The 14,515-nt window shown below is 36.0% G+C and overlaps 1 protein-coding gene across 1 annotated transcript; it reads right to left on the bottom strand.

Annotated features, from left to right (window-relative positions):
• Positions 1-9,718: 9,718 nt before the first annotated feature.
• Positions 9,719-11,455, bottom strand: LOC121330389 (insulin-like). Its single transcript, XM_041276871.1, has 2 exons — positions 11,127-11,455; positions 9,719-9,997 (listed from the first exon to the last, which is right to left on the bottom strand). Exons 1-2 carry the CDS (start codon positions 11,314-11,316, stop codon positions 9,849-9,851), a joined length of 339 nt encoding a protein of 112 aa, XP_041132805.1. The 5' UTR covers positions 11,317-11,455; the 3' UTR covers positions 9,719-9,848.
• Positions 11,456-14,515: the final 3,060 nt, after the last annotated feature.

The raw sequence follows: 14,515 nt of genomic DNA, 5'->3' as shown, positions 1-14,515 counted from the left end.
TTACCTTTTGTTCACTCCCATTTGTCGGTCAGAAATGTGCAGTTTTGAAAGAAACACATCTTATATTGTAGATTGTATCTGGTTATATAGTATAGGAGAAGTGTTTAAAAAAAACAAAATAAATAAAATTCACACACAACACACCACACTTACACCTGTAGCCTGACCACTGTGCTGTCTGATTATATAGTAGATATCTGATACTTCACTAGATTAAATAAATCTGTATGAATATACCCCAGTATTTTTCATCAAATGATCATTAATGCAGCAGTTGCACTACACTGGTAATGCAATGCTTTATTAGGGGCAAGAGGTACAAGGGCAGCTACAATGCCATGAAGCAGTCATTCCAGCAATGGTATTTCAGTGGTGCCATGTTCATCACCACTATATCACAGTGGTGTAAACCAATACACACAATCCCTCATAACATAAGAACATGTACAAACAAGAGGAGGCCATTCAACCCATTAATGCCCGTAGTTTCCTAGTAGCTGATTAATCCCAAAACCTGTTGGGTCTTAAATGATCCCAATGGGTCAGCATCAACAACATGACTTGGTATCCCATTCTATACCCTCACCACTCTGTGTAAAGAATTGTCTCCTGCCCCTTGTCCTGTCTCCCCTTTATTTCTAACTGCATCCCTGTGTACATTGAAAAAGAAGCAGTCTAAAGCAGCTGAAAGAAAATGTGGGATTACATAAACTTGATTCTTACAGTTGCTCATCAAAATTTAAACTAGAAATGAAAAGTTTGAGGGTCATCTTTGATCCTGATCTATCATTTGAGACATATTAGGGAACTTAATAAAGTATCTTTTGCCATTTGAGAAATATAGTCAAACCGAGACCAATTATTTCCATATCTGATGCAGATAGACAAATGCATGTCTTTGTTTCATCTAGAATTGGTTATTGTAATGCACTTTATTCTGGTATCCCAAAATATGTGGTATCCCGCTTGTAGCTTATTCATAATACTGCCTCTAAAATTCTGACTAAAACCAGGAAAAGTGAACATATTACCCCTGTTTTGGCCTCTTTACACTGGCTTCCTGTGCAGTATAGAATTGAGTTAAAGATTTTGCTGTTAATTTACAAGGCTCTGAATGGATTAGCACCTAGTTATTTGCAGGAGTTACTGACCCTGTATCTTCCAAACCGCACTCTGAGATCACAGGACGTGGGGCTGCTGGTTATTCCGAGGGTCAGCAACAGCAACACGGTTTTTTCTTGTAGCGCTCCTAAATTATGACTTTTTTTGTCAGGGAAGCTAGGACCTTTGCAGTTAAAAACTAAAAACACACTTATCTTAGTGGATTTTAATGTAACTTTAAAACGCTGCTTTTATATTATTATTGTGTATACTGTTGTTTGAATCTGCTATTTAAATGGTCTGATTGTGGCAGCTGTATGTATGACATGCTATACAAATATATTGTAGTGTGGTCTTTATTTTCTGCTAAGTACAGTGCTTGAAATACTTTTTTGTTTAAAAAGCACTATATAAATGCAATACATAAATAAATAAAGCCCATTCATTTTTTAAGACTTCTTGCATGTGTAAAACATTTGAAGGTTTCTGCTCTTATGTTAGGTTTTGTAATATTGTTCACATTCATAAAACTGTTAAGCATACTAACATTATTGTTCAGTTTAAGGTATTTTTGTGTCTTTTAAGAATTAATAGAAGATCGCCATCTGGTGAAATATGGTGGTATTGTAAGCGTGCTTAGGTTTCCTAAACGCATTTGTTTACCTGATAAGGCCTATCTTCTACAGCCTTCAGTACCTCATTGTGATCTTCCTCTGCCACTGTAAACTAAACCGGTAAGAGTTTATGATTATCATCTGATAGATTGACTGTAGTCAAGGAAAAAACTGTAAAGAAATGTAAAAAAGGGAATCTCCTGTTTACAAATGGTGTTTTGCCATATTGATAACATTTAATAGGAAATAGCCAGAGCTGATATTTTTAACTATGGGAAGATAATATATCAACCTTCTAAAGAAGTGATAACCAAGCACACCATTAGCAAGCATTTTGTTATTTCTCTTTCCATTTGCATATTTTCCCCAGGTTCTCTCCCTTTCTTATCCACTGCTGACTCAAGATGTATAGTGTCTTTCTTTCTTGTGACGTCTTTTAAAATGATATTGTCCCCCCCCCCCCCCATTTAAAGTACACGGTGCAAACAGAATAATCCCACTGAGTCTTACCTAATGTATACTGCCATCATTTTGTAGGTTTCAGATTTTCCTATATGAACCCACAGTTTGGTGAATTTGATATGTTGGTGATAGTTTTTGAAGCTGTTAGACAAGAATATTTATCGAATGCTCCACATACTTCCTGAATGACAAATATTTAGAATGTTCGGGATTTTTTTTCTGGAGAAAATTATATTAAAAAAATGTGTTACAAAGCAAAACATTGGGAATAGTTTTTCGTACAAGGACTCAAACTCGTATTAGTTGTGTTTAGCATAGGGCAAGATACATTCGCCAGTTGCATTGTTTACAAATGTTATAAAAATACCAAAAATCAAATACACGTTTGACATAATGCGTGCCTCTTTCATACAGGAAAACGTGAGATCTGTGAAGTGATGATAATACATAGCAAATAAGATTTACTGGAATTATTTTGTTAGCTGTGTTAATTAGGGGAGACATGATTGATGTCTTTAAAATCCTAAAAGGAGCTGATGTAGTTAACCCGGATCAATACTTCAAGCGCAGCTAGACTTAGGACAGAGGAAAGGAGACACTTCTTCACCCAGAAAGTGGTGCGAGTATGGAATGGGCTACCTATTTATGTTGTTGAGGCAGAATCACTGGGATCCTTCGAGACTCAACTTTGAGACTGAGATGAATCAGCTACTAGGAACCGAAAAGTTCAGATTGACCTCCTTTCGTTTGTACATTTTCTTTTGTTCTAATATTTTAAAGCATGACTCAAAGCATGTCCAACACAGGGTTCCAACTGTTGATTCCTGATGTCTAATCCTCCATGAAATGTCTGTCACATGGTCCAATGCAATAAAACTATTGGGCTGGATCAGAGCTGCAGCACAAGAAGGGAACAGGAAACAACAGTCTGGGTTTGTATTTGGAAAAATCTGCATATTTGAATTCAAGTACAAAAAAATGGGGATGGCTCTAGTGTATAAAGAGGTATACAGTATACACTATATGAACAAATATCACTGCACTAAAAGAAAATGCACCCAGTATTTTCTTTTTTACTTAATGGCTTCCCACTGTCCCCAAATAAAACAGCGCTCTCACAGCACATGTCAATAGTAAAAGGTCTTCTTAACATGAAATCTTAATTCAAGTCTGAATAATTTCTCTGTTTAGCATTTACATTCTCTAATTAATGTGTTCATATTCCAAATATTCAGTCCCTACCACAGGCTGACATGGAGATTTCAACTGTTTCAGCTGATGCTTTCTGACAATAGGATCACCTCCCAATGCATTGTCTTACCACTTATTTAAATTCGAGAACAGGGTATTTCACTTGCTAATCTTGTAAATAGCCATTGCTGAAACACTATGCCAAATTGACATTTACATTTACATTAAGTGTTTTTTAAAGTTTGTTTTATATATTTACTGCTGTTCAAAAATATTTTGTTACTGGATATTTTAAATATCTGGGTCTAAGCACGCAATTGTATCACAAACCAATTTGAAACACAGTATATACTGTTTACAAAGCGCAAGTTTAATTAGAACCACTTTGTAGCGGGAATTTTAATTAGGATAGGTTAAACAGACTAATTTTATTGCTGATAAAGATCAGTAAATAACTATTTTGGTTCTGTTTCCAAAGATACTCTTAAATACTGTATAGGAAGGTTGGGTTTGGGAATTGTATATTGTGCATTGTAGACTGTTTACAGATTCATGTTAGCTATATGTAGTGTGACTTGTAAGGTTTGATTGCACTTTCTGATGTCCATGTAATGCATTACTCCCCAACAGTGGCTACATCAATACAAGGCTTGCTGATCACCAATAACGATGCAGCCTATACTGTAGCAGAGAATGGTAATTAAATATGTTTATCTTGCAGGGTTACTGGATGCAAAATGTTAGGTTAATCGCACGCTAAAAGTCCAGTTTTCTCAAGCAAGTGACGTATGAGGGTCTACACACTATCAACTGTCACTATTATTTCTAACTACATTAAGCATACTGCATAATCAAGTACAAAGTGCAGTTCTTTACCTGTAAGTTCATAACACAGTGACTGGCAGAAAATGCCAAACAAGGCAGAACTGACTTTTTTTCTCATTTTACCAAAATATTTGGAAATTCTTGAGAATTGTCAACTGAAATTAAATCCTGGTCCCTGCTTTACTCAAAGGACATTGCAGCTTTGGAGAGAATCAAGGGATGAGGAACTATACACATCTCACAGCTAAAAAGTTTTGGGAACCCAGTCTATTTACAAAGAAAGGCTCAGGGAAACTGGAATTAAATTATTGAAATCTTGAAAGGAGTTAACCCTAGTCAATATTATAATCACAGGGCCAGAGGACACAGCTGGAAATTAAATGGATACCAGGAGTGTTTAGCTAAGCACTTTCAAGTTTCTAACTAATAAACTGGATAGCTAAACTGTTCACCAATAACCAAACACCAACACTTATACACATAGGGTTAATTGCAACGAACTTGCAGAGTTAGTAGGGAGCTGCCTATTAAGTTGCGTGCCAGCTGGTATGGTTCTATCTTGGGATCATCCCCAGCTGTGTACTAACTTAATACCAATTGCAACGAAAAAAGAAGCGGAACAAAGTTGGAGACTGCTTAAGTTTTAAATTTGAAAGGATATATATATATATATATATATATATATATATATATATATATATATATATATATATATATATATATATATATATATACATAATGCCATTGCAATTGCAAAAAAACAAAGAAAAAGAAAAAAGAAAACAAAACTGCATTGCACAGGCAGAAATTGAACCCGCCATCTCCAACACAGCAACTGCAACGTCGATCCGCTATACAAGAGAGCCGGGACCCCATAGGAGTGTATCAATATTGTTGTAGAATTGGCTACTAAAAGCATACTTTCACACTAGTATACGTATAGCCTGTTATATATAACTTAAAAATATATTACTCATCTATTAAATACTGCAATTCTGTTCCATGTGGGTAATACATAATTACTGTACGGCTTTAAATGTATTCTCGATTATTTCATGATATTTGTAATAAATCCTTTCAACTGTAATTGTAATATTTTGCCGTTAGATAATTTTTCACTGTGGAAGCAATTTGACCAGTGTGGGGGTATCGTTTTCCGTATTTTATAATGCCACGAAACTCATTCTAACGCTACACGAACATATTGCAATACCATCAATGACATCCCTTATATATATATATATATATATATATATATATATATATATATATATATATATATATATATATATATATATATATATATATATATACACACACACAAGTGAAAATGTGTTTTATATGTAAAATATAGGTACATGGATTTGCGATTATGAATTGTTCTGTTACAAAAGTTGTCAATACAATTTGGGATTCACTTAGTACGGTACTATACATCGTTAGTCTATAGAAAGGGTTAGACTAACTTAGTCTCATACTTAATATCCTCTAGAGGGCAGCAGCAGTTATTTTGGGTTTGTTGCAATTGAGACCTTTTTTAGTATGCAGCTGGGGACCATCTTGAGCTGCCAAGTTTGTTGCAATTGGTATTTAACTTGCTTACTTGTTTAGTACAGAGCTGAGTACTAACCACGGGATCATCCCTAGTTAGTACACTGCTTTTAGCTTGTTACAGTTGACCCATAACTATTAAATACCTAACACAGGCCTTAGCCTTAACACCAACAAACCAAACATTTCAGGCCTGGTTTGTATACCTGCCTGTCTAATTGTAGGCAGGTGTTCCTAATTAAATTAGTGCCAGGTGATTCCCATCCTGGCTTAATCCCCAACTGACCTTGTGTGTTTGTTTTAAAGGCATCAGCAATTGTGGAATTGTGTAACCGTTTATGGAAATATTTTGTTTAGCTTCAATCATTTTAAGTAATGATTCAAGGCACCTGATCTTGGCCTTGACAAAATTCCCCAGCTCATCTGGGATTCCTCTTAATTCTTGAAGCATTGTTTTTTTGGTCGTTGATAGACAGGAGCCCACAAAGCCTGCTCACATCTTTCTACATATCCAGTGCAGTGTTTGTGGTGCACAATTCCCAGCCTGTGCTTGCCGAGTACATCAAATTCAGCCTTAAGTGTATGGAAGGAATCTTCTACAAATCCCTTGAGTTCTCTCAAAAATTATCTTAATGTGCTGATGCTTGAAAATATAAGCTACCCATTTTCACAAGTGGTGTCTGCTACTATATGTCATACTGTGTAACGGCAGTGTTGTGTGATACAGACTCTATAACCAATCCTTCAGATGAGCCTGGCTCTTATGCATTGTACTGTAGTTAAGATGCTTGTGTGGTGTCACTGACTCACGTCTAGCCTCCATCCTGTAACATTAGTGTGCAGCCGATTGCTGAGGTTACAGGGGGAAGAGTGGAATGGGCAGTGTTGTGTGATGCACTGCCATTGTAGATTCTGATCCCTGTTGATGAGAGGAGGTTAAAAACACAAATACAGGCTAACCAGATTCGTGGTTCAGATGCTTGCTTGTGGGGTGCGGACTGTGCCTTTGAAGAATTGGTTTATTTGAATTTATTTGAATTAAAATGAATAAAGGGTTATAGTACTAGTGGACTCCAGTGTGTATATTCCTTATAGGTTTGCATATGGAAAGGATCAGCTGTTTCAAAACCCATTCTAGCCAAAGTAGTTTTGATCTGGTGGCTGGAGCATTGCTACCTCAAGAATGTCTCACTGATAGTATGTATTGTTTGCAGTGCTAACTTGAAATTATACCAATATCAAGATTCATACTGAATATACAGTCTGACCCTGAAGCTCATTGTACAAGCTCAGCATTTACAGGAAATCGTGTTTTTGTTATTATTATTATTTTGTTCTCCAAGCCCTCTGACCTGTGCATGTATTCAAAAAACCCCAATACATTTGTGCAGAGATATTTTCAAAGCTTGTAGATTTCTGTTTAAAGATGAGGAATGTAATTCCAAAGCTGTAAGACAGGTGTGTCAAATGCCAGTGCTCGTGGGCCGCAGGGTCTTCTGGTTTTCATTCCAACTTAAGCTCTCAATTAACTTCATTGATCTAATTATTTGTTCAATTGGACATGTTTATTATTTTTTCAAGGTCTTTTAAAGTTGATTTAAAAAGAGCAATTGATTCAAGATACACAACCTATAAAACATCTTAAAGCCTGGAGAGAAGTGTTCAATTTGTCAAATTAATCAAATAATTACACCAATTAAGTAACTGAGAGCCTGGGTGGAACGAAAGCCAGAAGAAACGGCGGCCATCCAGGAACTTAGTTTGACACCCTTGCTGTAAGAGACAAATCTAGAGGAAATAATCAACATGTTCTTTGCTAGTAAAGCAGTTGTAGCTAACAAAATTGTTCCATAAATCTTACCTGTCTTGCGCTCCTATTCACCATATACGTTTCAAGTGTGCAATTTTGAAATAAATAAAAGTTAAAGCAAGCACTGTTTTAAAACACCTGGTGGTACACAAGGTTAAAGAAAGTTCTCAGTTTTCCTGCAGTGTCTTCTGGGAAAAATGATCATACTGGTTACAGAAGGGGAAGCAGCTGGTTGGTTACTGAGAGAAAAAAATAACCTGAAGGAGGGGGCTACAATTTCACTCATCAGTTGAAATGCAAGAAAATGCAATACATTCTGAGAAAGAGTACTTGCAAACTTTAACCTGGTATAGAACCAGATGTCATGTTTTGAAAGTACATGTTTGGTTCAACATGTGTTTCAAAACTGAGACCTAGTCAGTGAATTGACTTGCTTGGCGTTGGACATTTCTGCAACTATTTTATTAGCTACAATTACTTTAAGAAAAATAGTATCCACCTAAACAGCCTAATGGAAAATACATGTCTCTACCACTTTGAGACATACATATCCCGTGTTACCACTAAATTGTTTGACCAGTCATAAACAATTGTTTTGCTTCTGTTTGACAGACTCACCACACAATAATATACATTGTTTTTTGTTTGGGGGAGGTATCATTGTTTGAATGCTTGTTTGTTTTTTTTTTGTTGTTTTTTTCATAAAACAGTTCTGCCCCATGTATAAGACTGCATGGGTTTTCTCTAACATTTGAACAGATGTTCTTATTCTTATCTCTCTCCTGCTTGGCAAATTAGTCCAATTTACACATAAAGAAGACAGTTGCACAAGGCTGTTGGAATACCTGTACTGAAACAATGGGCTTTGTATTTGAAAGGACATCATTGGTATGGTTTTAAATTAAATGTGTAAATTGCGAATCAGCCCTTGAAAGAGAGATTGGTTTGCTACATAAATAGCTACACTGACAGTATAAAGCTACAAAAGAAGAGACAGGAGGGAGCTAAGCTAGAAGGATCTGTCCTTGTGTTTTGAATTCCCTTCGCTTGAAATTGTAACCTGATCTTATACGCGTAAAGTTTTGTTTGCTTTCGTCTGTGGTGTAAAATATTGTCTTAGATTTTGGTACTCTTAGCGTTACTAAAATACACCCAATCACTTAGTTTCCTAGTTTCCTCAGATCTTTATTACCTAAGCTTGCTGTTTAACTCCGATATAAGCATCAGCAACACTGTCATGCAACTGATGTCAGATTTGAATATGAAATTGACCAGAGAAACTCAACTCAGTAAATAGACTGCAGAGAGTGTAAATAACATAAATGATCCCTTGCTTTTATAAACATATTAAACAATAGTGGTTATCATCAATGACTGTACCAGTTAAAACCTCTTTGTTCATTTCATCTTCAGCACGGCTCTTCAGATCCTTCAGTTGAAACAGCTCTGTTCCCATTACGTTGTGTTTCTGCCTAAAAAGAGTGCAATTACAACTGCTACATAGTCCTTCTCTTTTATGTTCTCTCTTCAAAGTACACTGAGCAGCACTGTTTAAACGATGGGTAGGGCCTTGTCAAGAATTTATTTATTTATTTATTTATTTTATATATATTCTTTTTAAATCAGATACTAAGGAAAAGTTATTTGCACACAGGTGGTTCTTTTGTAGTGGAGTACAAGAAAATATCTATAGCCAGTCTGTGCAAAACCAAAGGCTTTGTTATTAGACTTGTCAGTTCCTTAATGTTTGGTTAGTAATAAACTAACTGGAGGAATTATTTAGATGTATTCAGGTTAACCATTAGTTATTGAAAATAAAAATGATGAAACACAACTCAGCTGATACATTCCCATTACAAACAAGCGCCTCTTTTACAAAACAGATCTTCATACAAAGATCGCTTTGCCATATTTGTCCATACTCCCTATATCTTTCCAGAAAAGGGGACACCTGATGGGATGTAGCAAGTCCCTTTGTGTCCTTCTTGCATCTCAAAGATGGACTTCTACTTTTACTAGGAGAATTCCTTAACCCAGTGGTTCTCAGTTTTTGGACCATGCTCCCCTTGCTCTTGTTTGTGGTACTTGATGCTCTGCGCATTTATTGATTCATTCATTCACAAATATAATCCAAAAAGGGGGGGTGTAAGTCTTCAGTATTTATTTGTTTTCACGTGCAGCATAAAACGGCTCATTACATTAGCAAAATGATTGATAAGAAACATTAATTTACAAGGCCTCTTTATTAAGTTAGCATAGCAAAAAAAAAAAAAAACACCACCTTGAAATTGTGCTTAATTGCAGTAATTTTCCAAATGGTACAGGGAGCAGGGGCTGTGACAGCACTGTTCCACAATGCCTCTCTTCACTTTCACCTCTCCTTGTTGCTTCAATGGAAACTCGTCCACATCGTTCTCCGAAGCAGTCTTTCCAGACAGGAAACCTAGAAACAGTTAAAAATTCCACAATTACCGTGGATTTTCTGTTTCTGCTCGGAGATTACAATGGTATAGAAACTGATTGTTAAGCAATGGCATAACCAGGTTTGTGGGAGCTGCTGGGTTTACTACAAAGGTCACCTCAAAGGAGAAAGTTGCTACAGTAATTAGTTACAGAAGGTTGCCTGCTACCATATGGTGCTTAAGGTTGCCACATGTTCTTTAAGGAGCTGATCCTTCAGTGAATAAAACATCTAGTGTTCTTTATCAACCTTGTTTTGCTCTGTTTTCATTTGCTGCCTAAGATGGCAAGATTGGAAAAAGGCAAGTAAAGCAAATGAATGAATGGCAGAATGGAACAGGGTTATTAATATTTTGCACCATTTATTTTCTAGAAAGAAAAGCCCATATGGTGGAATATATGCAAACATATTTAAGAGATATGCACAAAATATAATTAAGTTTAACTGATGGAAGGAAAGTGTAAAGGTTCTGTTACTTATTTAGTCGAACTATGTGTTAAATTAAATTAATTATAACCAAGTATGTGTTAAGTTAAATAAAGTTAACTATACAAAAAAGTAAGCACATTAATATTGAATCAGTTTAAAGATTATTAATTAATTTACTGAAACACCTTTCCATGTACTTTTACTGTTTATTTGAATGAAAAGAAAAATCCTGTTTTTGCAGTAAATACATACATTTTGCAGTTACAATTACATAACTATAGGTCTTACAAGATATGCCATTAATTGATTAATCACATCATGCTCTGTTTTATAAATTCACAGGCATCATCACATATTTATCTGTAGAAAAATAAACAATACTGGAACATTTATAATGGGACATCGTCATCTCCTGTAACTAAACATTAACTATATTCCTGCTCTGAAACAAGAATCAACACCTGTTTCACAGCCTGGTCAGTCAGGTGTGGTATAATAGAATATTTGTATATACTGTATTGTACATAACTGCAGGAACACAGGAAACTATATGTAGCAATCCTTAGCAGAATATTAGCCCCTGAATGTCTGTCATCTAGTAAATTATTTGTATTCATTTGTAGTTATTTGTTATAATAATACATATGGAGAGCTTGAGAAATAGTATTTTTACTGTACTTACTAAAAGGAGAGGTCATGTCTCTCTTCACTTTGTTGGGAGTGTAGAAGAAACCCCTTTCTCCACAGACCAGGTAGAGCGCCTCCACCAGGTGGGATCCGCAGAGATGCTGGTTCGCGGCAGCCTTGCTCACGTGCGGCGAGGACAAGACAAGCAAAGCGAGCAGAGAGAGCACTCGGAACCAGAGGGCCATTGTGAATATGGTACAGAGCGCTGCATCACAGAGGAGGAAAACATCAAGTCAGGATGCCATTCTCAAGTCACAGATAATGTGCTAACCTGACTGTTTGTTTAATTTTAATTTAATATTTCAAAACTCGACAGCATTGTGTGAAAAGTAACAAGGATAATCACAGGTTCTGAAGGTTGAGGGAACTGAATCTATTTTGCCTAGTGCAAAGGGTTACAGGGGACTTCATTGAAGTCCTTCAAATCAGAAAAGGATTTGGCAAAGTAAACATTATTCAGTACTTGAGCACAAAAAAGCAAGACCAGAGGACAGATGGAAATAAAGTGGGGACAGAGAGTAAGAGACACTTTTTTACACAGAGAGTGGTGAGTGTATGGATTGGTTTACCAAGTAGTTTACATTAAATCATTGGGATCCTTTAAGATGCAACTTTATATGTTTTGAGATCATTCAGTGGCTAGGAACTGGAGGAGCACTGATGGGCTCAATGGTCTCTTCTTCTTTGTAAATTGTATTATGTTCTTATGTATCTAAAAAAAACCTGTTTGCATGGGCACAGTGAGTTATAGGCCTTTCAGTAAAACCCATATGTTGCATAAAACAAAAGGTAATGGGTAAAAAAACATCTAAAATGTTTACTCCAGCTATATGCATCCCCTTAAACCAAGTCTAATATACAACTTGCTAATATTTATAAAGCATGGGTATTCAAACCCAAGCTTGTAAAAAATTGTTTGCTTACTTATAAGAGGGTGTCGTTCTTTGATGGCCTAAAGACACGTAGCTGTTTAAATTTATTATTCCAATTTACTGTCTAATTATTTTAAAACATTAGGTAAGACTATAACCTTATTAAGAAAGAGCCATGCAAGCCCATGTATTTCATAAACAAAAAATAACAATATAATAGTTGTTTGTTTTACCAACCTGCAGTGCTGTCATTACAATGGCAATGGTTCTGATTTAGGGGGCAATGGCAGCACAGCTAAAAGGCTGCTGTGTACAGTGGGTAACAGTGTTGTATTGTGACATTCCAACAGCACAACAGTGGTATGAACCATTACAAACTGTCAGTGGTACCATAGTATATCTATATCAGGACCACCATGCGACTAGGACTGTAATGTTATAGTTACAGGTGTGATTGATGCTAGATACAATTCCCTTTTTGTTGGTCTCCTCAGGGAGATACTAAAAGGTTTGATGCTATTAGCATCTTGTTTTTAAAAAGCTATTCCTCAAAATATTGTCTCATTTCACAAAAGTGAATCCACTCAAGGCTAATTAATACTGAAATGTAATCTCATGGTTGCCTCAGGTGTACTCCTTCCAGATGGTAAGATCAAACAAACATTTGTGTTTGTCATTTCTAATCAGCACAATAACTCGTGCTACTTAACCCAGGGTTCTGGGCATGACAATGTTAATAAAAGTTGTTATCTTGCTATGTACGCATAGTTTGCTTAGTAACTTGACAGGGATTAATGTCTGATGCATTCCAAAAGATGGCACAAGCTTTCGGTTGATAGGCGCAAAGGGTGGAGACCTGTTCTATTTTGACTAGGCACTTATGATGTTGTTGGGTTTTTTTTGTTTCTTTTAGCCAATTCAGTCAACCCAAGCTGGAAAGGATCTCAAATCTTGTCTGGCTCATCACTTTGTTAGCCAATACAATGTCATTGTATGCCCCTTCTTTGGTCTGAATGCCAAACAATGGGCTTGTGCCAGTTCCTAGTTCTTTTACTCGAACTGACGTAAATCCTGATTGTTGTTTTTGCCCAAATTCTTGTTAAACTGCCCTCAATAGCCACATGTTGTTTTTTTTTTAAATAAATAAAATAATAAATCCAAAATAGCCAATTTGCCAGATTTAGCTGAGATAGCTTACTAACACTCTTAAGTTTTTTATTATGTTTGACTTTTCTGTTAATGTATCATAAGATCAAAAGTTGGAAATCCATAACAATATGTTACACTTTTTAAAAAACTTGTTTAAACCAGAAACCCTTTTAACCCTTTTAAAGGTCAATGAGAGAATATAATTGAAAAAGTGAATCATATAGTATAAAAACTGTATTTTTGGTACCACTAGAACAAGCACAATATAAGACCTAAACTTGAGGAGTTCTTTCATGAAATGGCCCTTCCAAACACACACACCTTCAGTCCAGGCTCACAGATCCTAGATTTGCAGTATCACAGCAATGGTTAGCAAAAATATCAATAGTAAAAGTATAATGCTTACCTCTTCAGGGGAAAATCAGAACTTAGAAGATAGCGAGTAGTGGAAAGTAGCTGTGAAAGTTAGCTTTGGAGTGGCCATATTTATAGTCCCCATCACTTGGTGACCAATGTGGCAAGACTTTTGCACATATGGCTAAAAAGGAGCAATTTAATTTTCCATTTCATTAAACATGTTTACCTTGCTAAATATATTAGTGGATGACTAGGAGTATTTCACCATACAGGTGAACCATGTATGTATCTGCTCCCAAAGTTTTTTTAAAGGTCTCATCTCATAAATTGACCAAACAACTTTTGTCATCTGCTGGCCCATTAGCTGTGTGAAAACCCCATTCAGGCAGTCATTAGAGCAGGCATTTGGACACATTAAACTGTATGACGTCACAGTCTGCTGGTGTTTTTGTCAGGTTGATCATTGCTCTGACCTTTTTTTTTTTTTTTGTGACAACCCAAATGTTCATGGTTATGGTGCTTGCATGAACAAAACAGAAATGGATTTTAAGCATTGTGAGAAGGACATATTGTTAAAAAAAAAAAAACTACAGTAAATATTTCAATGTTGTAGGATCCTTAATATCATCAATTTTAATTGATTACAGGTATTTTTTTATAAGGGACTGTCTGTAATGGGTGACGTCAGACCAGAAACAGGAACCAAGAAATAAACAACAGAGAGGTGGAGCTGGGTGGAGCTGAGCGATTGATTTCGCTCAGCATTTAATAATGAACAGACAGAAAATAAAAGGTTGTAAAGACAAACAAAACACAGGACACGGCACTTTGGCCAAAATAAATAGACAAACAAAATGGACTACACAGACAATCACGGTGAGCTGATATTTTAACTATTACTTTGATTATTACCTCCGTCTCCAATCCCATTCTCCACTCACTGAACACACAACCCCAAGTGAGTGAAAACATGTTGCTTTTATGCAGCTGCACCGAGACTCGATTG

The sequence above is a fragment of the Polyodon spathula genome, chromosome 17 (genome assembly GCF_017654505.1).
Source record: "Polyodon spathula isolate WHYD16114869_AA chromosome 17, ASM1765450v1, whole genome shotgun sequence".
NCBI classification, from domain to species: domain Eukaryota; kingdom Metazoa; phylum Chordata; class Actinopteri; order Acipenseriformes; family Polyodontidae; genus Polyodon; species Polyodon spathula.
The sequence above is the reverse complement of the archived record's forward strand: the minus strand, read 5'-3'. Positions and strand labels throughout refer to the sequence as shown.